Consider the following 26,404-nt stretch of genomic DNA (forward strand, 5'->3'; position numbering starts at 1 on the left):
GTCTTTTGAATTCAAGGCCTCACTCCCCATTGCCAGTGCAGGGCACCTGATCTGGATTGAAACGCTAACATGGGTGTTAAGAGGGGCTTTGACTTTATTTGGGCCACCTACACATATATGTGAGGGACGCAGGTGGAGCTGTGGGTTAAACCACAGAGCCTAGGACTTGTAGATCAGAAGGTCGGCGGTTCGAATCCCCGTGACAGGGTGAGCTCCTGTTGCTCGGTCCCAGCTCCTGCCAACCTAGCAGTTCGAAAGCACGTCAAAGTGCAAGTAGATAAATAGGAACCGCTCTGGCGGGAAGGTAAATGGCGCTTCCGTGCGCTGCTCTGGTTCACCAGAAGCGGCTTAGTCATGCTGGCCACATGACCCGAAAGCTGTATGCCGGCTCCCTTGGCCAGTAAAGAGAGATGAGCGCCGCAACCCCAGAGTCGGTCACGACTGGACCTAATGGTCAGGGGTTCCTTTACCTTTACCTTTACACGTATATGAAGCGGCCCTGTTTAAAATACAGCTGCTACTCCTGTGCCCACCTTTAAGATCAGTACTGTAAGGCTGGTGGGCAGTAATAATAATAATAATTTTTTATTTATACCCCGCCCTCTCCAGCCAAGGCCGGGCTCAGAGCAGCTTACAAGCAATAATAAAAACAAGTTGAATGATTACAACTTAAAAAACAAAATTTAAATACAACATTAAAATATTGAAACATTAAAATATTAAAATATAGCCTCATCGCAGGAGAAGGAAAGGAAAAAAGAAAGAGGGAGGGAATCAAATTGGCTCCAAGCCAAAGGCCAGGCGGAACAACTCTGTCTTACAGGCCCTGCGGAAAGAAATCAGATCCTCCAGTGGTGACTGTATAGTTATTATTTGTGAGCTTCTATCCTATATATTATCTGTGAGAAATATGGATGGATATGCTAGCTTTTTAAGAGCTTTCCTTGGATTTCAACCGAAATGTTTTAGCGTCGGGAGTCTTCGGTCGTTATTAAACGAATGTGCTATTACTTAGCTTAAACTGCGGCTTTAAATTGTATGTTTTAATGCTTCCTTGGTTTAAATTGTACGTTTTAATGCTTCCTTTTAATATGTTTATCCACTGTAAGCCACCTGGGGGGGGGGGGGGAGGCGGGGAGGCGATGGCCTTGGAAACATTTGAAATAAAGAAACTTCCATTGGCTCCGCCACTAAATCCTCGCTGGAAGACTGCAGTTTCCACGGGCGGGGGAAGAGTGTAAAAACACGGAATCCAAAGGTATGAGGCACCTTGGGTTTACATGGTGAGCGAAGTGTGGGGATTCCCAATCCGAATTCCAACCTCAGCGATTGCGGCTGAGGTTGGAAGTGGGACGCTGCCGTTCCTTCGGTGCTAATGAATGCGGCACACAGGGAAGGTTATGATTTCTCTGGTTGTGCTTGTGCCACGGAATACTCCTAAGGCGTTATCTGCGCGCGCGCGCGCAAGCGAGGAAGGAAGGCCGCCCGCCCACGAAAAAGCCAGCGGTGTCTTCTTGTCAAAGCACCGGAGCCTCCTCTCGCTCGCCTCCCCCCTCATCCCGCCGCAGCCGGAGCGACTTCAGGGTTGTCACCACCGCCGTCTGGGGCGCCTCGGCCTTGGCCTGGCTTGCGGGCTGCCGCTGGTTGGCGACGGGGGGACACGTGAGGGAGAAGAAAGAGGCGTGAGGTTAGGGCGTGAGGGGGGGCGGGGGTGGAAGAGAGAGGAGAGGAGAGGAGAAGCGGCGGCAGGAGTTCCCCCGACAGCTGGAGGCTGCGGTAGTCGGCGGTGTCGGCCGCAGTAAAGCAGCGGACGGCCGTTGTTGTTGGCGGCGGCGCGCGCTGTGCGCGGCGGCGGCTCCTCCTCCTCCTCCTCCTCGCTTGGTTGCCTGGGCTCGAGAGCCAACCCCCCGCTTCCTCGGCTCGCTCCTCCTTATTGACAAATACACAAAGGGCCGCGCCGGGCTGGAGACGCGTCTGTGGAGCCGGCATGGGAGACAAGAAGAGCCCCACAAGGTGAGGAGCCAGGGAGGAGGGGAAAAGCGGGCGCCGACTCGCAACAGGCCACCGCTGCTGCTGCTGCTGCTGAGGGGGAGAAGCGGCGGCGCTGTGAGGGGGGCTGCCGTTGCCGTTCGCCGCCGCCGCCGCCGCCGCTTCTCCCCCCTCCCCTCTGCTGCCAAAGCCTCCGGCGGCGTCCCCTCAGCGCTGCGAATGGCGGTGAGCGGGCGCTGGGGGCGGCGGCGGTGGCGGTGGCGAAGAGGTAGCTAGCTGGCAAGCGGCGGGGCGAAGCGAGGCCCCGAGCGAGTGGGAGGGAGGGAGGGAAGGGAGCGATGTCTTGTTTTGTGCCTTAAACCTCCTCCTCTCTCCTCCTCCTCCTCCTCTTCCTTCTCCTCCTCCTTCTTCTCGCCCCCCCCCTCTTTTTGGGGGGTGTTTAGGCCGAAGCGGCAGCCGAAGCCGTCCTCCGACGAGGGCTATTGGGACTGCAGCGTGTGCACCTTCCGGAACAGCGCCGAGGCCTTCAAGTGCATGATGTGCGATGTGAGGAAGGGCACCTCCACCCGGTGAGTGAGCGGCCCAGAGAGGCCTGCGCTGGTGACACCCGCATCCCCAAGGCAGGAGGGAGGGAGGGAGGGAGGGAGCGGGGCTGGCCGAGGAGAGGCGTCCGGGGGCCGCCGGCTGGGAAGAAGAGCAGAGCCCGGAGGCTGCTGCCACCATCATAGCCACCAGGGCAGGATTTGTATTATTTATTGCTCTCCCTCCTTCTTCTTCCTCAGGAGAGGGTGACAGGAGAGGGAGTGGATGCGCTGCAGGCACCAGCTCTCTCCTCCGTTCCGCTCTCCTCCTTCGTCTGCTTTCCTTTCCTCCTCTCCCCTCCCCGCCCTTGCCCAGTAAACATGGTCTCTTTCTCACCCCCCCCCCCCAAAGGCTTAGAGATAATTTCTTTTCTGTGAACTTAAAGGTACACGTTCTCTCGCACCACCCTCAATGGTTCGATTTGCCAGTCATGCAGTCTGGAATGGGATAGAAAATAAGCTCCTTTCCCTCCTCAGCTTTTTTTTTGTTGCTTTGCTTTGCTTTGCTTTGCTGTGCTCGCACAAACAGTGCAGATGTCTGGAGTGTTTGCTGTTTGTTTTTAATCCTGCTCATGGTGATGTAGCATTCCCTATGTACATAAAAAATAAAAAAAAACCTTAAACTGACTAAATGTGAATGCTGTCCTGTTGTGCAAAAATAAGTCGTCTTCTGTTGAAGGTAGGACAGAAATGGATAAGGGCTTGGATTTTCTTTTTGAGGCCTGCTTATAGTCCACTGTGTAGCCCTGTTAGCTCATTTAAAAGATGACTTTTGTAATTATTTTTCATGGTGGATTAGAATACTTCAAGAGGGGGGTGTCAACAAACAGTCTCTTGGTTGTTCGTGTCTGTTTCATACTTGCTGATATTTTGCTGAAGTGAGGGCCATTGTCATGTCTTGCCTTAATAGCAAAATGCCCTTCCTAATGTTGGGTGGGATATGTGTGAGGAGAGAGGAAGAATCCCTGGGAGGTACCTGCCAATGAGGAGTGTAGAATGGCAGCTGATTAGTTGCCAGTTACTGTTTTGGGGTTACCATGGTGGGGGAACACGCCTTTACTGGTAATTTTTGGGAGGCAGTGACGGAGGCAGGAGCTGTTTCAGTCAGCACCTTGAAAGCATAGTTGCTATCTGCGCAGGAGCTCCTGGTATATAGGCTGTTGATGACTACAGGAGCCACAGTGCTGACTAAGAAGATAACTCTTGCATCCACACTGGCCTTCCATTGGTTACATGTGAGGTCTAGGAAATTAAAGCATACATATTTTCCACTTCTCATCCTCACCTCCCACATTCTGCCTTTACCTTCCAACAGATACTGGTAAAGTTACACATTTTCCTGTGCTCTTCATCTTCCTCCAATGGTGGCAGATGCTTCACGTCAGAGGACCACCCCAGCAGCTGTTTCTGGGACTGGGCCACACATAGGCAGATGTCAGGTTTTTGTCTCCATACAACACTTATTTTCCTGGAGGAAAATAAAATCCATTTACATAGATTTAAGTGGATGTAAAAGGTTATAGTCAGAGATACTCCTGAGGGAAAAGGTAAATCCATTCCCCACCCATGGTGATTCCTGGACATTAATAATGAAGATTGGTCCTATCTGCACAACTGTGTCATGGTTTCTATTTTTCGGTCACACTAAATTGTGACAAACAGTTAGGAGATGGCTTATTTATGTAGAAATGTTTATTTTACTCACAGCAATATTGTTTGCCCACTTGCAATTAATTATATACCCTTTTTAGGTTATTACATACCCCTTATAGGTTAGATGCATTCCATTGCTTGGAAAATTTCTGTACAATCTAAAATAAGTCTTTTGTGCAGCAGCATTACAGGAAAAATGTGGAAGTATTGTACTTATGAGTCCAGTAAGTCACAGGTTTATTAAACCTCAGTGACTGAGATTTAATGCACTGAAGCATATGCATGAATGATTACATATTTACTAATTGAATATTTATATGCTGCTTTACTTTTGCCCATGGTGGCTCACAGAGCAAATAAAACATAATTTTAAAGCAACAATATTTATAACCAATGTAAAACAATACACCTAGGCATAATAAGAGACAATATATCTTCTAAACCTTATGCAGGGCAGTGATAGAATAACATCTTCTGCTATCAACAGGGGGGACCTCAGGGCAATTGTGCTAAAAGCCTCCTCTTGGTAGCTGCTGTTATTGGTGAAGTGAAAGTATACAAGGTCTTGTCGCTTAAGTGTACGTGCAACATTGGCTGATATAGGGGAAGACAGTCTCTCTGGATCTTAGGCCCCAAAGATCTTTAGAGTTAAGCATCATCACCTTGAACTGAGCCAGGAATGTGCTAGCAGTGGTACAGTTGCTGCAGCACTGGCTGAATAGGCTCTCACCTTCCAATGTTCAGTAAGAGGCAGGTGGTGGCATTCTACATCAGCTGCAAAATAGTCTACATTGTAGTCCCAATGTAGCATACATTACATGTAGTCAATCCTGGACATAACAAGAAAATGCATCAGCATAGCCAAGTCTCAGTTCTCCAAGAAGAGACTAGGCCTAGGAAGACGATAAAAATGGCTTCCTAGCTACTGCTATTACTGGTGTATCCAAAAATGAGGAGATAGGGATGTTTCAACTCCATCTATCACAGGCATACTAACCCCTTCCAAAGCCGTCTTGCCCTCTTTAATACCATCCATTTGTCCTTAGCCTCCATACACTTATTTACAAGCATCTTCTGGATGTGTACATTGATTACACTCAACCCCAAAGCTCTAGATCTGGGATGTCTGTTTCCTGGCACAGTCATTTTTTGTCTCTCCCAAGACCTGCCAATTTTGGCAATGACCAAAAAAGGGGGAGAAAGATACAGCACTATGGTAGACAGCGTGTTTTAAACCTCTCCACCCAACCTCTCATCAGTCATCAGATTGATCAGTTGATAAGCAGGCAGGGGGTGATAACCCCTTCTGAACAGCTGGTCAGCATGGATCAACAGGAGGGTCTGCATCACTGGCATGTAGTTGCCAGAGGGCTTCCTTGGGACAAAAGAGGTTAGCTACCCCTGCCCAATTCCCATAATGCTGAACTGATACCCCCAGATTGAAAAAGTCATAGGAGAACCCTGCGTGTGTGTGTGAGGGGGGGGGGGGGAGAGATACATGTCTGTGCAGGCTTGCAGTTCTGCATCTTGATCCTGTACAAATCACATGGAGTTTAATGGGTTTTAATTTCAAGTAAGAAGGCATAGGATTTCATCCACTAATCAAGGCTTACAGGATGCAGTTTTATAATAAAAGCTATGTCTTTATTCATACATTGTTATATTGAATATTTGTGCCAAAGTGTATCAAATTAATGAGTGGAGATTTAGCAAAAAAATTATTCAGGTTGATGTCTTCATAATAACCTTGCTAATACTGCTTATATTATATGCCTTCTCTTACTATTTTTGTACCTTGTTTAGGCATAATTAGTATTCACTAATTTCAGTGGTTCTAGCCCAGTGTTGGCCAAACTTGGGTTTCCAGCTGTTTTGGGACTACAATCCCCATCATCCATGACCACTGGCCCTGTTAGCTAGGGATGATGGGAGTTGTAGTCCAAAAACAGCTGGAGACCCAAGTTTGGCCAACACTGTTCTAGCCATACTTGGAGTAGAACAATGAAATCAATGGACTTAGCTCAGCCATGAGTAACTTAAGTCCACTCATTTCAGTGGGTCTAATCTGATTATGATTTAGTTGGATACCACATTATGAATTTTCAGTAAAACATCAGTTTGCCTGATCTTTCTAACCTGTATACTCTGTTGGCTTCCCTATGCTTAATATTTTCCACCATTATCATAGCTGGCAGCTCACTGTGTAAAATAAATACATAAATAAAGCAGTTTTGGCATCAAGGACTATTTTTTTCTGGTTACTGGAAACCTGCCTGGTATTCTACAGTGCTTCCTCCTTGCCTTTGGTACTATTCAGCTGCATCACAAGTGGTTTTTCTTTTCCTCCCATTATGTCCTTGGATATATTAAAATATTTGAATAAGTGACAGATTTTGAAGAACTGCATTGCTGGATTAGATCAAGATTCATCTAGTTCAGCATGTTGTTTCCAACAGCAGCTAGCCAGATGCCTCTGAAAGCTTACAAGCAAGGTATTAAGTTACAATCATTTCTTTTAGTTTTGTCTCAAGTGTCTGATAAGCAGAGATATACTGCCACTGAATATAAATGTTCCATTTATTTATCATGGCTAATTAACAGACCAATTTTTCTGTTCCCTGTTAAGCTCTAGCTGAGTTCATGGCCATCACCTTAACTTGTAATAGTGAATTAAACATTAAATTATGCAAGGCATGAAAAATATTTTTGTAAACTACAGATACAGTATAGTAAGGTCATGCATATTTGCTCTCAGATTGGTGGGCACAGAAGTATATCTCTTGCTGCAATGGCCTCAGTAGAAGAGGTAGAGGAAATGTGGTTTTGTGGGTGAAAAGAGTATGAGAGGTCAGGGATCTAGAAAGAGAAAATGAGCATTGGCTGCCTCTAGCATTTACTTATACTGTATGGAAATGATGTGATACTTCCTTACACACCAAACTTTATCCAAGAAAGGCTGTTGGCACCAATCTGGCATTGAAACCTGAATGTTCTGGTTACACATTTGTTAAATAGTCCAAGTACAGAGATCATGAAGTCCCATTCACTTTATTTTTCAGAAAGGAGGATTCAGTGGAAACTCCTTGTACTTCTAGTCATCTAGTTGGTAGGGGATGGTGGGACTCTGAAAAGTGGTGGGTGTGGTCTATTTTATACCTCACCCAGGTTTAGAGTATTTAACAAATATTATTTATTTATTTAATTTGTATATTGCTCTTCATCAGGAATTTTGTTTGCATCAGGAATATGTGTCTGACTTTATCCTTCCCTAGATAGAGATGCAAAAAGCAACATCTTTAAATTATTGACAGATACCAATAATCATTTCCTTTTAAAAGTCTTAATTTAGCAGCATTAGAGTTGTGAGACTGATTCCAGTTGTGATAAACTATTATGTAGTCACCAGAGTCCTTAGAATATCAGAGATTTCAATTTGATACATACATTTTGATACAGATAGAATTTGATATCAACTCGTGATACCTAGAGTTTCAGTAAACTCATTAATTTGGAGGGAAATTGCTTAGTAATAATAGAAATGGTCAGATATACAGTATTGATAATTTTTGCATAAAATGTTAAGGGATAAATTCAGAAGCAAGCAAAACATTTAGAACTTGTGCTGCTATTTTATACAAAAAGACCGGTTTTTGTCCATGTCAGTCATGCAACTATATATAACAGTCTTCTCACATTCATACATAGGCAGCCATGCAGTGCTCTAGGGTGAATCTGTATACAGATGTAATATCAGGTTTCTAGCAGCTATGTTGACAACGTTTTCTAAATTTGCACTTGAAAGACATTACATGCTATCCATTCAAATAAAATGAAATGCAAATAGATTTTGCAGGTCTGAAACCATATTTGGTGTTCAGATTTGAGAAGATCGGTATTCTGTAAAATGTATGGTGTCATAACTGCCAGGTGATACAGTGAACAAATTCCCTTGCTATTGTGCTTTTGAGGATAAGTGCCTTCTGTGTGGAAGTGATAGCCTCAGATGGTTCCCAAAGGGCATTGCTTTGCATTGTAAAACCACTGCCAAATATTGCAGTAGGCTACACAGCAATCTGTTAAATGTTCAGTGGTGAGAAATGTTAGTAATTAAGTCCTCAGAAATTTGCAGTTTCAGTTTATTATGTATTTATTAATATACATGTGTTTACTGATTATGAGTGTTCATTTACTCTGTTCTAGATTATATGACAGATATGAATACTATGAAATTTACTGCATAATATTGTAAAATAAAGATTAATTGTGAAAGTCCCTGTATGCTTTCAAAAGTAAAAACATTTGTGCATGAAAATTCAATAATAATTATCAATGAAGAGAAATAAAGTAATTTCATGTTTTCACAAAATAAATCTAAGGTGCAGCAATAACAGTGATAATCATGTTGGGGCCTTTTTAGATTTCACTGCTTGTTGTCTTTATAAAGCCATCTGTTGAGAACAGAGCACTGGACTTGATAAGACTATTGATACAAGCCAGCAGAGTTCTCCTCATGTTCTATGAAAACATGGGAGTTACGAAAAATCTAATCAAGTGATTTTTAATTTTCATATAACATTTATGCCTTCATCAGCTGTACTTGCTCCAGAATGTTGACAGGATGTATATTTGGATGTGCATTCTATTGAAAGCAATGCAGTGCATCCAGTATTCGATGCTCATCTAATTTATGCCCATAGTTGAGAATCATTGAAGAAGATCTGCAGCCAGAAGCCATTTGTGCTTGCATATCTCCTGTAGATTGGAACACTGGAATATATTTCGTTAACACTATATTTCAGGCAATTCTATTTTGTTTGGTAGACTGTGAGATGTGATACATCTACAATAAAATACTCAGTTTTGCAAGAAATTATTTCAGCTGGTGGTACTTTCCCTTTGTTTTAACATCGAAGCAATGCCTGCAACAAAACCAGGAATATTATGGTTTAGCATTATTTATACCCAATTTAAAAAAATAACATTGAAAATATTGGTGTATATTTTGACAGTTGCTTTTAAGTTTTCTGTGCTTCCAAAGATATACATTACTGGCAGAAGAGTCATGGCAGTTTAATTTATTCTGCTACTAAGCTTACAGTTTTAAATTGGGTGAAATTGAATGGTGCCCATCCACCAGTGGAACAGACACCATTGGCAGAATGAATTCTCCCCCCACCCGCAAAGCTCCACATGCACACATGTATGTGAGTGAAAGTCACACTTTAGATATTTGTGGTGGGCAGGAAGGGGGAAAAAGGATGGATTTTAGAAGAATGGCTAATCTGTGGCACTCCAGATGCTGGACTCCCAACTGCCTACAGCCCCAGCCAATGTGACCAACTGACATAGTTGATGGGAACTGCAGTCAAATAACATTTAGGACCACAGGTTAACTACTGCTAGTTTATAGATACCTGAGCAAAGGAGAATGAGCATTTTAAGAGTGTTGAAATTCCAATGCTTAACCACATACATTTTGCTTATCTGTCTCTTTTCCATTGGATGGTTTGCAAGTTGTTTCTCAAAACCAAAATAGCTAGATACTTGTTTTAAAATAGTAATTAAAAAACTGAACTTTCCAGGATACTGTTTTACACTAAATAGAAGATTCAGCATTGTGCCTTGAGCATGTATGTGTGTGCTTGCATACACAGAGACCCAAATAAAATAGCATGAGGTAGCATGTGTCCATCATTTGGGCTTGCTTGCTTATCATGTCCAGGTGCAATAATCTTTAGATTTTAGAGCTTGAATTCTCTACACCAATTTGTAAGAAATACTTTAAAAGATAGTTACTCACTGAAGAGGAAGTACAGCACTTGAATCTTATATGAAGGGATCATCAGGAGATTGAAGTTATTCTGCCTGTGCCATTTCTCAGTCTGACACAGAGGTGGGGAAAATAAAAGAATACAAGAAGGCAATAGTCCTATGCATCTGTGTTTATACTATACACCAAAAGTGTGTGGTTACAGTGCAAATAGGGATTCCAGGCTTCATAAGCTGAAATGTGTCCATAACAGGACCCAACAATGTCCTAGCTCAAATATAGATATAAACCTTTGGCCCTCCAGCTGTTACTGAACTATAACTTCTTTCAACCCCAGGAACCATGGCTAGTGACCAGGGTTGATGGAAGCTGTAGTTTAGCAACACCTGTCCTAGCTGCATCCATTCCTTACTCTGTAGTCAACACGGATGTGAGAGATTTTACCTCCAAAGCAAAACACATATTGATCACAGTGATTCTTATCGTGTAGTGGACCCCGGCCTGTGGAACGCCCTCCCATCAGATGTCAAAGAGATAAACAACTACCTGACATTTAGAAGACATCTGAAGGCAGCCCTGTTCAGGGAAGATTTTAATGTATTTTTAATCTTTGTTGGAAGCCGCCCAGAGTGGGCGGGATACAAATAATAAATTATTCTTATTCTTATTCTTATTCTTATTATTATTATTCTACAGTCTTTGCCTCAAGATATACATTAGTAAAGGTAAAGGTACCCCTACCCGTACGGGCCAGTCTTGACAGACTCTGGGGTTGTGCGCCCATCTCACTTAAGAGGCCAGGGGCCAGCGCTGTCCGGAGACACTTCCGGGTCACGTGGCCAGCGTGACATCGCTGCTCTGGTGAGCCAGAGCCGCACACGGAAACACCGTTTACCTTCCCGCTGGTAAGCGGTCCCTATTTATCTACTTGCACCCGGAGGTGCTTTCGAACTGCTAGGTTGGCAGGCGCTGGGGCCGAGCAGCGGGAGCGCACCCCGCCGCAGGGATTCGAACCGCCGACCTTTCGATCGGCAAGTCCTAGGCGCTGAGGCTTTAACCCACAGCGCCACCTGCGTCCCTAAGATATACATTAATTAGCCTCTAATCATTCAAAATAGCTTTACTAGCCAACAACATACTGGTGCATTGGAGAAATAAGGTGTCACCACACTTTGACAAGGCTCCATAATTTGGTAAAGAATGTTTGATGAAATTCTTTATACTTTCTTTATCAAGATAATTATTTTTTTCTGGCCAGGGTCTTTCAGATATCTTTAATGGGCCAAGCAATCCTATGAATGTGGCTTATGTCAGCATAACTTCCCATGTCCAGTCTATTATGCATATAAACCACAGACGTATTGACAGAAACTGGTGGATTATTTTTATGCTGTTACTTAGTTTTAGCATATTCTTTTCTAGGGATCAGTTGAAATAACAGTAGCTGTTATGGCTTGGTTATAATACATGGTCAAAGATGAGGGCTGCTAGCCATGACTTTTATATCCATTAAAAACCATAGTGATCAAGAAATAACTCCTTAAACGTGACTGCATTACATCTCCATTTTACAATAATGCAAATCAGAATACAACTGCGAAGTTCCATGATAATGGCAACCTGCAGACTCATTTTTCATGTATAGTTAATGTGTTCTATATCATTTTAAATATCATTTCAGAAAGTTTCATTATCTGGCAACAGTTTTTCAAAATGACATTTTACATGTGAATAAAGCAACAGCAGTGCCATGTACAACTCAAAATATTTCTTTTCCCCCTCCCTAAAGTTCAGTGAAAGACCTCTCCCAAGACAACAGAGAAAAGGTTAATGATACTTGATTGTATTGATAGTTTTGCTTTCTCATTGGTGTAATGACTATAAATTTTAAGTTTCAAACAAAATCATACTAGCTAAGGCCAATAAAACTTAAATTGGTTGAGTGTGTTGGATTAGTCACACAGCACATACATTCTCCACCAACAATTGAAAAGGAAAAACTATGTTTTAACTTTTTTCTCCACTTTGATGTTCTTGGTATTAAGAAAATGTGATATTAACTGAAATGTGTTTTATGTATAACATTTTTTTTTTTGTGATGTAACACCACAATGGTGCAACTTACCTAGCATAAATGTGTTGACATGGGTGTCATTTAAACCTCTTTTTAGGACTGTCATCTTTTATTCTCTGAAATGGTAGTAATTATTAGGAGAGCATTCCTATGCAGAAGAAACTGGCCCAAAGCAAGCTGGTGTAAATTAAGCTGAAGTACAGTTACACCAGATCCAGACTTTGTTCAGCAGCGGGGCTGCTGTTGTTCCTCTCCCTAGGTCTGTCACAGGGAAAACAAGCCTTTAAAATAGTGTTGTACACCAGTAGCCAGGGTATGTGGTTGGGCTGAGTGGGCTTGAGCTTCAGCTGAGTCAGAATGTTAAGTTAAGCAAGTGTATGTTTGGATGAACTAATGTTGGCAGCTTAATGCCATTGGAGATCTGATGCATCCAAAGTTGCTCATTACAGTGGTTCTTGACATAGGATTGCCCCCAAAGCAATGTAGAGCATCTTACAGAGTTTTACACAAAAAATGTGCCTGCCCTCAAAAAGCTTACGGTCTGAAAGACAGGTCTGGCAAGGGTGGAGTGAACATATGTTACTGCTTTTAGAAGAAAGATAATATAATTATGTGTCAATATATTGTTGCATGTCATCCCAATCTCTGAGCGGTGCAAGTTCCGGGGGGTTCCAGGCACTTACCCAGGGGTTGTGTTTCCTTCAGAATGAGGTACAGTGGAGACTGCGGTGTCTTTATGATATATGGTTAATTTACACATATATACAACCTGAGCCTACAATGGAGGAGTTCACAGCATTAAGACCCCAAGGGAGTCTTGCTACTTTCAAAGCTGCAGCCTGAGATTCAAGCAGAAATCAAGCATTGCGAGAAGCCAAACTACAGGGAACCAGGCAGAGGGCCTTCTCGGTAAGTGGTACCCGCCCTGTGGAACGCCCTCCCACCAGATGTCAAAGAGAAAAACAACTACCAGACTTTTAGAAGACATCTGAAGGCAGCCCTGTTTAGGGAAGCTTTTAATGTTTGAGGCATTACTGTATTTTAATATTTTGTTGGAAGCCGCCCAGAGTGGCTGGGGAAGCCCAGCCAGATGGGTGGGGTATAAATAAATCATCATCATCATCATCATCATCTATCTCTCTCGTTTCCCAGACTATTGCTTCTAGCTTCTATTTCACATAATTCAACTTTCCTTTCTACCCTTTGTCTTTCTATCAGCAAATTGGGGGAGAAGGGCCAACCCATTTATTGTCTGGCACGAAGCCACTTCCTTTGTTCCTTTAATGGCCCATTATTTCACCAGGAAGTTAGCCTCACTATCCAAGGAATTTGAATCCTAGGTTAGATTTTAACACTTGCTGGGCCCAGGAATTAGAAGGGTTTCAGCATGCAGCCTACCCCTTCCCCCCCCAACTCACAACACTATTTAATAATCAGGGAATAATGTCCCTATGGGAAATGTGATTATGCAGAAATAAAGCGCAGAAGCAGTCACTGATGCGCTGAAGTCATCTGGCAAAGTTGTTGAGTTTGAGCCTGGTAAATTGAAAAGGCAATTAGTTAGCCAAGTGATGGAATATGATATTCGTTAGTATGAAATCATCTTTTTAAATAGGAGGGCTTCTGTGGCATTTGTCTTCCCTGCAAATGAGAGAGGTTAGGTTGAACAGAAACAAATAACAAGCCTAAGTTGCTGTGAGCATTTTGACTTTCCACATGGACTTGATGCTAACATGCAACTTATGAATGCCTAGTAAAGTGTGAGATGCACAGAATCTTGCTTTGGAGGCATTTATTTGTAGATGCCTTGCCTATCAATGAATTTTCACATCTTACATTGGTCATCTTAAAATTGAACACAGTTCATTTCCCAGAAAACATTTTTTTGACAGTTTCCAATAAGCACTACCATAAGTTTGACACTTGCCCATAAAATAATTGCTCTTTATATATATTGATGCAAATGGAAAAATCCTGATTCCCACTTTAGAGAAAACACCTAAGTTATAAATTCTTCAGGTTGTAAAATTGTTACATTGGTCACAGCTTTTGAAACACAATAAAAATAAAGCATTTAATTTGTGGCATACTTTTTGCTTATTTTTTTAGGGATGATCAAGGCAGTTAACAAAAAGTTTAATGTTAGTTGGAGCTCAGTAATATTAGCTAAAATACAAAATAGGTAAAGAAGCTTACCAATGTTACATTGGTCACTACAGAATTACTCAACTTTAGGATTCTAATGCACTGTTAAATGTCAATCTTTTTCTTTTAGTTAATCATTGGTGAAATTATTTTCTGGAATATTCAAATAACAAATATACATGGTATATTACATATGCTACAGATGTTTTTATCTTACATTTTTGATGTTAGATCTTTAATGCAGCTAAATTTTGGAAATATAAATGAAAGTCTTTTTTGTCTCACACTTCAGAAAGTCATTTCTTTTATTTGAAAGAAAAGTAAAATGGAGCTAGGGAGCGGTGAATAAGGAGCTAAAAACTAGTTTCTGGGTACCATTTAGAAGACAATAAAAGGATGTTTGATGCTGTATTTTCACACTGCTTGCTTTTAACACTAACAGGAGTTACTGCTCATGTAACTTGCTTTTGGCTGCAATCCAAAGAAAGGAAAGAGCTGTGTGTCTTACCAGAGCCTTGTTTGCTGTTTTTGCTGCAGCAAGAGACAGCCAAAGTAACAAGTAGGTTTTAAACCTAAACTGGCAATTTAAGTTTAGGGTATAGGTTTAACTGTTTCTGCTATCTTGTGTATACTGTTTAGAGTTAAGATACCATTTGGTCAATTGTTTTATGTCCTCAATATAATCATTCTAGTTCAGACTCTGTATACACAAAACTAGAATGAAAGGAACTGTAACACCAGTCAGTAGATGCAGGATCCTGAGTTGGTTCTGTGTTCTGGCATTGCTCTATTGATTCTCATGTTGGCCAGGTGGTTTTAGCTGGCTTGTTAAAGAAGTCATAATCATGTATCAGTTTTCTTTCAGGACCATATGGTGAGTCACCATGTGATGAAACTAGTTATATCACAATCTGGATGACTGATAACCTGAGTCTACCTGCTGCCTTCCTTCCGGATAGGAGTTAAAACAGCACTAGCTAAACTGATGAACCACATTCTTAATCACACCAGTTTCATAGGCAGACCACACAAGCCCTAAACCTGGGCGTAGCCAACCTTTTTGGATCAGTGGGCGCATCTTGAAGTTTGATAGAGTGCTGTGGGGTGACAGTCACGAAAAAAGCCGCTGGGTGTTTGTGATAACACAAAATGGTTGATAAGGGGAGTGTGGCATAACACAAACTTAGAGAGAAAGATGGCCCAAACCATCTTATGCTTACCATGGGAAGTGAGCTATGTGTTACTGTTTCTGATTGTAGAGATAACACAATATTGTTACAAAATAGCACAAACACACACACACTCACACTCTGATGGTGATGCTGCCTAATAGCAACAGCGAGTGTTCCTCAGAATCAGAGAAAATACAAAGGTGGCCACACCATGCTCACACTCACTTCACAGAAATTGCTTGAAAGGTCCTGACCGTCTTGCCCCATAACTTTCTTCCTAAGCAGGCTAGAGATCTACCTTTAAAAAAAAATCAGGGAGTCGGGGGCACCTGCTTAGGGACAACAATGAAAGCCTTTGGGGGCCGGGTTGGTGAACTGTGCCCTAGATTTTCCCAGGAATGAAAATTGAACTCTGATTTTCGGGTGCAATCAGACCTTACCACATGCAGGAAGTATCATCTATCTTGCAAATAAATGAATAAGTATTGTTAGTAATGCAAAGAAAGGGAGCAGGGGGAGAGAAATTAACTACAAATACAAGGAAAGACTGGCCTAAAAGCAGAAACATCCACACACACAATATACACCTGAAATTCCCACTTTAGGAAACTAAAGGCTAGGGTAACAAGGTAAAAAAATGGCATGCCTTCATCCCTGGAAATAGGGATAGGCATTATATAATAATATGAAGGGGTCATAGGAACGGTTCTAGTTGAAGGGTGTGCTTCTTGAGTTTCTAACCCACTTATATCATGTAAATTGGGAGGTTCCTGGGCTTTTTCCTCAGAAGGCAAGAAAATAGGACAGTGCTGCACTTTATAGCCCTCTTTCAGATGTGCTATTCTTTAGTATCCTTCTAGTGGCCCTGTGCTGAATTAGTCTCCTCTACAGGATCTCTGCTGATAGTCTCTTAGATTGTGTAATAGCATGGCATTAACTAGGTGTTGCTGTGTTTTTATGCCCCATAGGCATTACAGGCTACTAAACAACTCAGCTGCTGAATGCATATACAGAGGTACCTCGGGTTACATATGCTTCAGGTTACATATGCTTTAGGTTACAGACTCCGCTAACCCAGAAATAATATCTCGGGTTAAGAACTTTGCTTCAGGATGAGAACAGAAATCATGCTTCAGTGGCGCAGCGGCAGCAGGAGACCCATTAGCTAAAGTGGTGCTTCAGGTTAAGAACAGATTCAGGTTAAGAACGGGCCTCCCGAATGAATTAGGTACTTAACCCGAGATACCATTGTAGCCAGCTAGTATTCATTGTTTTGAAAAATAAAGAGTTAGTTACAGATTTCCAAAATATTGCAGTTAAAGTCTACATTATTTGTGTTATTCTGCAATGAGGCTTCCAGGAAGATACTCAAAATTTAAGACGAGGAATATAGAAAGGAAATTGCTCTATATTTTCAAAGTGTTCAGCAATAAAAAGTGGATTATGTTTTAGGACTTAGAAGATATCAGAACAAAGTTCTAAATAGAACTTGAGTTTTCCGTGCAAGTTGCCAAGAAATAATCCTGTGCACTAGCTTCCAAATTGGTTATTTTATTTGAACACCCTACAGCTGTATTCAGTTGTTACCTAACACTTACTCCAAGTAATTCAGATCACAAATACAAACCTCTTGCTAGCTCTTACTATGTTTTCTTTTCCTTAACTGTCTTTTGCTATTCTGTGTTTTCCTAGCAGCTTAGTCGGTTTTCTCATTCTTTTAATTTATGCTAAGAACAGCCGAAATGACTGTTAGCAATTAAACTGACCAGGCATATTCTGTGTGTATGTGTGTGTCTGTTAGTCTGTCCTAGGGCAATGTTCCCTGAGTGAGGCAGAGGAAGTAACTGAATCTCATTTCCACTGGTGTGCTTCCTATACATATCACCACTCTTGTTTTTGACCAAGGTCATGCTGCTGTACTTTTACAAGGTAATGGAGTACAAGATAGTGTCTCATTTTATAATGTGGGTTCATTTAGACAAACTTACTGAACATTAGAGTGAGAAATAAAACACATTATTAAAACTTTGCAAGCTGCAGCTCTTGCTAGTGATAACTACTATAAACATGTAATAATGAGAATGTATCCTTAACTGCTTTTCTGGGAAATAGAGTAAATCAAGGACATAGCTTGTTTTTCAAGCTGTTTTAAAGTGGAGCTTTAAACAAGGGACACTCTGGGCCAGGGATCAAAGGTGACATGTATGTCATTTGCTTTTCAGCCAACTTCAAATCTGGTTATTCAGGTGCTTAAGCTCACTTTTACAATTACAAGAAAAATGTCTGTATATAAAAATCTCATTAATAAAATGATTTTAAAAAGAAACTAAAATCCAGTGGTTGTGCATGCAAAGCCTGTCCTTCCAATTAGCAGTATTCTAGAATCTGTACTGGCAAGCACTGCTGAGCAGTAGTACAGAAAGCCGTATACATCCTGCTATAGTCGTTTAGTGCAGTAGGCATTGGCAATGAATGTGAACTGTAATCAGTTTGCACTGGTTGTCAGAAGCTTTTCAGCAGATGCAGTGTGGAAACACCAGCTCTGTTCAGCCTTCTCTTTTTTCCCACCATAGGTGCCTGCAAATATCTGCTAGTAACCCAGACCATTTCTCCTCTGGTTGGTTTTCAGTGGTGGAAATCGCATAATACAGTCCATACATATTTCCACACATCTTCACAGCAGCTTGTGCAAGGTAGCTAATTTCAATAACAATGATTCTTATAATCTTTAAATATGATTAAGTTTCCTTAAGACTAATGAAATGAACTTAGTCCCACATGTTTGGCTAAGAACTGATGTAAAGCAATTTTTAGCATGCCAATAAAAATTTCAAAAAGTAGTCTGCATAGTGCCAAAAACAAATAAATAGATAAATGGCAAAGCGGCTTTCAGAAATTAGAACAGGCTTTTCCATAGAAATTGAAATAAGATGTTTTATCTTATGCTGTCAGTCAGCTGGTGGCAAGGTTTCAATCAGTTTAATAGAGAAGCAATTTTCAGCTATTTCACTTGTAGCTTGTAGACCCCTAAGTCTTCTGCAGAGGGTGGGGGACCTTCCAGGACACAGCAGAAAGTGGTAAGGGGGATTGCTGAGAATCGCACCCTTCTCCATTCTGCTGATGGAATCCTTACCATCCCCAAGGGATACAATCCATACAGTACTTGAGTAATTTTAGGCTGGGATCCAATAGACAGTTACATATATTTAGCCCTGTTTAGATATGTGAGTTTAAGCCTTCAAACTACAGGTTTATAGCCTTATGTAAAACCATCTCTAAAGTCGTAAGTGGATTACAAAAATAGAACATAAAGCAATAAAGCAGTATAATAAAAACAGATACAACATAAAAATCAGTATCATTAAAACTAATTTTGGAAAAAAAAATCAGTAATAACGGTCCAGTCTCATGGGTGAGGAAGTCTGATGTTTAGTAATTACAGTCATATACATAATCAACTTTAATTAAATGTCAGTAGATACAAGGTGTAGTCTAGCAAGGAATACTTACAAGCCCTATGCTATTCACTTCAGTGGATCTTGCACAGGGATGACATGTGACCTGCTACCTCCATAATATTACCATTACTGTATTCGTTTATGCCTGGTGTATTTAATGAATTGACAATCTCTTTTGATCGTATATGAATTTTCTAGCCTCAGATTTTTTCCAAATAGTTATTAATTATTGGAGCTTGCAGAAGAATAGTGGGTGATTGTGGTTCTTCATGCAAATTAATTTGAGGGTGGAAGGGCTTTTTAATTTTTTTTGCAAGGGTCACTTAGCAGTAACATCTTATGCTCTATTAATAGATTCAGTTTGTATTCCATTGTTTAGAAAATTAAACTTGTGTTCAATTTTTGCTTTAAATTGATCTTAACCCTGTAAATCATTTCCCCAAAACATTTTATATTCATGATTTACAATGAATTGAAAAAAAATGTTTAAAATAACTTTTGTTAAAAAACCAGAAGCATTTTTAATAGGTATTACAGGAATGAATATACCGAAAGAATACAATAATTTGTTCATGTATGCAACAACAGCCCCACGGATATTGTTAGCCCAACACTGGAAAGAAGAACAAGTCCCTGCTAAAGAAGATTGGCAACTTAAATTAATGGAATATGCCAAAATGGCTAAATTAACTGGAAGACTTAGAAATCAAGACAACAACAAATATAAAAAAGAATGGAAAATGTTTATTGCATATTTACAAAAGCATTGTAAGGACGTTAATACAGTAGCAGGTTTTTTTTAAAAAAAATACTTGTAATATTAAGGAGAATGTTTAAATTCAGAAATTATTAAAGATAAAGAAATTTTTGACATGTTTAAATTAAGATAATACAAAAGAACCAGGGGAGGGAGTGGGGGGAAGTTGAGGGATCGTATGTAATCCCAAAATTTGAATTTATTACGGTGTGAAAATGTTTTATTTCCCTTTTTTCTGACTTTTATTATCTTCCTTTTTTGGTTTATTTTCTCTTTTTATATTTATGTGATGATAATGTTTAATTTTGAAAAATAATAAAAAATATTATATATAAAAATGGATCTTAACCCTAAGAACTACTTTCCATGCCCCACATTAACACATCTGGAGTAAAACAGCAATTTTGCCAAAATTTTGCTTCTTTTGTTTTGAATAAGATTGGTAAAAAGAGGTGTAATACAAATATTGTTTACAAGGTCTATTTTGCTATCATTCAGTTATTAATAATTTATTCCATCATCCTTTTAGATATTTAATAAAACATTTGAGTACATACAGTTTTTTATGATGCTATTTAGAATACATTACTATTGTACATTTGTGATAAGTATTCCTTTTATATATGCATATTGTTTAAAGTCTTTTAATTAGCTAGATAATGTTTTATTCTTTTCTTTTTCCTTTACAGGAAAGCCATAGCCCAATCTTAAAACATGCTGTGGCAATACATACATTATTTAGATAGGATGAACCTAAATTTTACACTATTGTTGAGAAAAATTATATTTTGCTGGGATTGCAACAATGTTCCTCTGGTTTTCCAAGCAAACATGCTAGTTTGCTTGTTTAGGATTGGGGCAGTCTTCACTGCCTCGATGATTTTATTTTATTTTTTAAATTTGCCAATTGCTTTATCTTGTCCAGGGCATGAATGAATTTATCACTGTATGCCTAAAAGTGTGAACCTACAAATTAGAATACTCTTTACTTCAGTTTTGTTGGTTAGAGAATCTGTGTTAAGTAAAATGTAAAGGACCCCTGGACGGTTAAGTTCAGTCAAAGGCGACTATGGGGTTGCGGCGCTCATCTCACTTTCAGGACAAGGGAGCCAGCGTTTGTCCACAGACAGCTTTCCATGTCATGTGGCCAGCATGACTAAACCACTTCTGGCACAACGGAACACTGTGACAGAAACCAGAGTGTATGGAAACACCATTTACCTTCCTGCCACAGCAGTACCTATTTATCTTGCTTTCGAACTACTAGGTTGGCAGGAGCTGAGACAGAGCAACGGGAGCTCACTCCGTTGCGGGGATTCGAACCGCCGACCTTCCGATCGGCAAGCCCAAGAGGCTCAGTGGTTTAGACCACAGTGCCACCCGCGTTAAGTAAGCTTAAATGACTAGTTTCTAAGAAATACTTCGGCAACTTTTTGTAGTTTGCTTTTTTAATTCAGTGAAATTTTATGTAAAAAATTGAATTTCCAAAAAATATGTAAGACGTATCATTTGAGTTGTCTTTTAAAATTAACCTGTGATAGGTTGTATTGAAATCAGTGGAAATGACAAACTAAAATCCTTAGTGTTGTATGAAAGGTGTTGTCAGCTGGCATTTAAGCTCTTACCAATGCGTGCGATTTTCAGAAATTCTCTGCAGCCTTCTGTCTTCTCTTACTCTGCTCTGAAGGGTCTCCTAACTTTCTGGAACAGATTTAGAGAAGGCTAGGGCAGGAGGGGAGTGCAGTGGGAAGCGGCGTTGCTGAAAATGCTTCCCATCCTCATCCCTCCATGAAAACTTTACTGTCAGTTGAGCAGCACCATTGGATGCAGACTACTGGTTTCAGTTCAGCTATTTTGAGTAGCACTCAGTTTATACAACCCTATAGTTTTATATTACTTATTTGTTTGTGAGCTGCCCAAAGAACACCTGTTATATGGTAGCTATATAATTGCAGTTAATAAATAAGTACAACTGATATGGATAAAATACCAGTCAATTTGAGCAGTTTAAAAGTTGTCATTAACAATTTTCAGATGATTGTTCCTAGGATGTATGTATGTCATACATGGTTCCTTAGGAATTTTAAAATTAGTGTGTTAACAGCTTGCTGTACCTGAATGTTAATGAGTTGTCATTTCTGCAAATATTTTTACATATTGAAATAAAAATAATTTCCAGGTAAATCTAATAGTAGTAGACACAGTAGTAGACACCGCCATAGAAGTGGGTGGAGAAGTCGATAAGATCTTTCTGCCCAGCAGGCATGCAGACTATCCCCTATCTAGTCATCAGTCAGCCATTTGATGGAAAACCCATCCTTATCTTATCTGCATGGATCAGCTGTAGAAGGGGGCTGTGTGTGCATGTATCCCGTGTGTGCATGAGATTGTGAAGTTGCCATATCCACTTTAGCGCACAGAGGTTTTATCAAAAAGCCTTAGAGTTTCGCAACTGGATACCCTTCAATAGAAATCTTAAGGTCACTGATGGGATAATATTTTCTTTTTAAGAAATTTTCCTGGGACTTGGGGAAGGGCCATAGCTCAGTGGATAGAATACATGCTTCAAATGCAAAGGGTCCCCGATTCAATCCCTGGGTTTTTTTGTTTTTTGTTTGGATAGGGCTGGAAATGGCTCATGCCTGAAACCTCTAGAGAGCTGTATCCTGTCTTGAAAATGCAGAGCTAAATCATGGTCTGACTGATACAGTGGTGCCTCGCAAGATGAAAAGAATCCGTTCCGCGAGTCTCTTCGTCTTGCGGTTTTTTCGTCTTGCGAAGCAACCCTATTAGCCGCTTAGCGGATTAGCGCTATTAGCGGCTAAGCAGCTATTAGCGGCTTAGCGGCTTAGAAAAAGGAGGGGGGGCGAAAAAAATCGCCCTCGAAAAACAGAAAAGCGCCTCGAAAAACAGAAAACCCTTTCGTCTAGCGGGTTTTTCGTCTTGCGAGGCATTCGTCTTGCGGGGCACCACTGTACAACACACCTTCCTTTCTTCCTGTGTGCATTATATTTTAGTCTAGTTAGACTAAAAATACTTTTGTGCTACACACTTTTGTGCCAGTGGAAGTTGTTGGGGAGGAGAGGCTTCACTGTTTCAAGAACTTCAAAGTGTATTTAGTTGTTCTTTAGAAAATGAAGCCTACATTCACAAATCTAAATAGGGTTCTGTGTGGAATGGGTGTATTGTTAACTGTGATCAATTTACAAAAAAAAATTTTCGTGCAGAAATTTACTGCATTTACTGATGCCCGGGAGTTTAATTTCTCTCATCCATTTACACATAGGAAACCTCGACCTGTCTCTCAACTGGTTGCACAACAGGTTACGCAGCAATTTGTGCCCCCTACACAATCAAAGAAAGAGAAAAAAGACAAAGTAGAAAAAGAAAAAAGTGAAAAGGAAACGACTAGCAAAAAGAACAGTCACAAGAAAACAAGGTAAACTTTGGTACTTTTTCTGTTACTTAGAGAACAAAATGAGATAATCTCTGCAAAATTCTTAGAAAAGGGTAAAGAGTCACACAATGATCCCTACCCACATAGTTGCAATGTTTACGTACTCTGCTGTTAGATTGAATCAAACCACAGGAAAGTGTGTATCTTCAGAAAGGGCCTAATATATACCTGTATCTATGTTCATATGTTGCTGAGCACATCGTTCCTGTATCTATATTTTTTTAAAATGGCACCTGAGATCTTCAGATGAAGACCAGGATATAAATTTAATAAATAATAATAATTATATACCCTGATTTCTAGAAAAATCTGGTACCAGCATTTTTACCTCCTCTCAAAATTCTGGTCATGAAAGTCTGTCTTTTAATAGTGAGAAGCATTTCAGCAAAGTGGAAAGTAGGACACAAAGGGAACAAAATTCGGAGATTTCACCATTTACACATTTTAATTGGCCTCAGATTGCAGCTTGTTGGGAACAGGATTGCACTCCCCCAATTGCTGTAGCTTGAATTGCAGGTTGTGATAGTAGAGAGGAGCATACTTTTCCAGCTAGACATAATGTACTGGCTTTAAAATTTCCTACACAATGAGGATTTTGCCACTATGGTGCTGCCATAACTCATTTGAAGCACTCTATGTAAGCTGACTTTGATGAGTTCCACGGAACCTCAGCTGGTCCAGAATGCAGTGGCCAGACTCTTCTCTGGAGCTTGCCAAAGGGAGCATACAGCATCTATATGAAGCGCTGGTGTTGCCCTTTAAATCCATAGAGGATTTTGGGGGACCCTCTGGAATAGACTTTGGGGGAATACGGGAAGAGGAAAGGGAAGTCCCACTGAGCAAGTGGAATGCCACTTGTTCAGTGTTGGATACAATCCAAGGTCTCTGAGAACCATCTATTATCTTGGAGAACTGCTGTCAGATTAAGTTTAAAAAATGTCATCCCATAGTGGACCAATGATGCGATTTCGAATATGGCAGCTTCTTAACATATGTTTGAGCTTCAAATATAACCTTAACATAAGAGATTCAGGTGATTTCTGAATTACCTCCTTGATTATTTATATTACTCTAGGCCCAGGTTGAAAAATGTGGATCGAAGTAGCGCCCAACACTTGGAAGTTACTGTTGGTGATCTGACAGTCATTATTACAGACTTTAAGGAAAAAACAAAGTCACCACCTGCTTCCAGTGCAGCTTCTGCAGATCAGCACAGCCAGAGCGGTTCTAGTTCTGACAATACAGAGAGAGGAATGTCCAGGTCGTCTTCCCCGAGAGGAGAAGCCTCATCACTGAATGGAGAATCTCATTAAAGTTTATTTACTCCAGTTTCTTTAGTCTTTCCTCTCCAAACTTGCAAATGTACACAACTTCTGCCAACAGTTACCACATTTTCATGACTTGTTATCCACAGTGCACGATTTGTATGTTTACTCAAATATGATTTATGCAGTTTTATACAAAACAAGTGCAGCAGTGAAATTAAATTTCATTGCAATCTACAAAACCTTTTCAGATGACTTTTTAATCTTCATATACAAAGGTGCCATGAAAATGTGGTTTGAATGTTCTTGATGCAGTGTTACTGGTAAGTCCATTTTCACCTTTAGTTTAGTGAATTCTAACACAACTCTTGGATTCTATACTATTGGCATGTACTGAATTGAATTTTTTTATAACATAGTTCAAGCTGCCTAAATATGTATTATTTGAGAATTGTGAAACATAGTTATATGTATGCAAGTCAAAGATCAACTTAATCAACTATTGCTGCAAAAGACTTTTCGTAATGATTATCTTTAAAACACCTGCTGGTACTTGGTGTGGTTGAATAGGAAAAATGTTATTAAATAAAAAAAAACATTTGTATGAATTTTTGCCAATGTCTGACACATTTTACTAGATTACTGTTACTGAATTATGTTGCTGGCTTCTCCAATATTTCCCTCACACATTTAGAACATTTATTGTAATGTTTACAAGGGAAAAATAAGTAAATCTGTTACAAGCATTAATTGTTTAGCTTTATAACTCAAGTATAGTACTACCTTGTCCTTATACACTGGTATTCTATGTTATTGAACAGAAATTTGTTCTCAAATTATTAGGCATTTTCTGTTTTGTTTTCTTTTTAAATCTAGATTTTAATATCTAACTGCTGTTGATACATCCAAAACGTGATAATCTTCTCATTTGGCTTATTCTTTCCTTCTCCCAGACTTGCTCAGTGTTATAGTGATATATCAGTTCAGCTAGAGGCTGGGATCCAAAGAGGCTTTACATTGCAATCCTGTACATGTCTACTCAGAAGTAAATCCCAATGAGTTCAGTGAGACTTACTTCCAGATAGTGCATATAAGATTGCAGCCTTAAGTTTATAGAAGAGTTTTAATGCAGGCTTGCAGTTTCCATTTTCTTCTCCAGCCATAGCTCATGCACTGCAACGGATCCCTTTCCCAAAGTTCTCTGGAGCCTTGGGAATGGGTGGTGCAGGGGACTGTAGATGAAAGGTGGTAAGCCTTGGAAGCCATTCTGTGTATGTGTGTGGATACTCCCTGTGCAGCCTTTTGGATCCAAGCCAGTGATATTAAATGTTGCACCAGAGTGAATAAATAAGCAAGTAGTGTGTGTATATAACATTTGTTCCTATATCAGCCTTTTGCTTTGAAAAACAAAAATCCTTTATTAAATATTATAGAGCAAATCATAGGAAAAATGCAGTTCTTTGTTTTTGACATAGTTGTGAACATTTATGCATTTAGCAATATATAGATACAGAACAAGATTTACAGTCCCAGTCGGTATTATGTAAACTTTCCAATAAAATATTTTTATGAGTATAGGTTTTGCCATTTTGTTTACAATCAGTTAAATGTTTTGGTGCACAAATTAATTAATCTTGCATTAGAACTGTAGAATGGGAGGGGACATGGTTTGTAATTCTAAGGGTGTTTTTATTCATGACTTTGCCCATCAAATGGACATCCACTGATGACAATGTACATTCTGATTCTTTCCCACTTGTATGGCGTACTAACTATTTGGAAGTGATGCGTTATAAATTGACAGTGGGATCCTGTGCATGTCAACTTAGACATGTCCCACTGAATTCAATGGGACTTACTCCCAGGTAAGTATTTATAGGATTAAAACCCATGAGCACAATCTTGAGCTTTTATACTTATCTGAGACTGTAGTCCTAAACACACTTATTAAGGAGTAAGGACCATTATATTGAGTGGAATTTACTTTGGAGTAAACATACTTAGAATTGCACTTTACAAAGGTGAAGGTGTTTTAGCATCAGTTGTGAAAACATCCTAGCTTGTACCTCTCCAAACATGTTGT

At 40.2% G+C, this 26,404-nt stretch overlaps 1 protein-coding gene across 1 annotated transcript; it reads left to right on the plus strand.

The window, feature by feature from the left end:
* Positions 1-1,721: 1,721 nt before the first annotated feature.
* YAF2 (YY1 associated factor 2) lies at positions 1,722-25,896 on the plus strand. Its single transcript, XM_079994425.1, has 4 exons — positions 1,722-2,013; positions 2,433-2,558; positions 22,886-23,038; positions 24,132-25,896. Exons 1-4 carry the CDS (start codon positions 1,988-1,990, stop codon positions 24,367-24,369), a joined length of 543 nt encoding a protein of 180 aa, XP_079850551.1. The 5' UTR covers positions 1,722-1,987; the 3' UTR covers positions 24,370-25,896.
* The last annotated feature ends 508 nt before the right edge of the window (positions 25,897-26,404 follow it).

Source organism: Podarcis cretensis, assembly GCF_951804945.1.
Source record: "Podarcis cretensis genome assembly, chromosome: 10".
Lineage (NCBI taxonomy): Eukaryota > Metazoa > Chordata > Lepidosauria > Squamata > Lacertidae > Podarcis > Podarcis cretensis.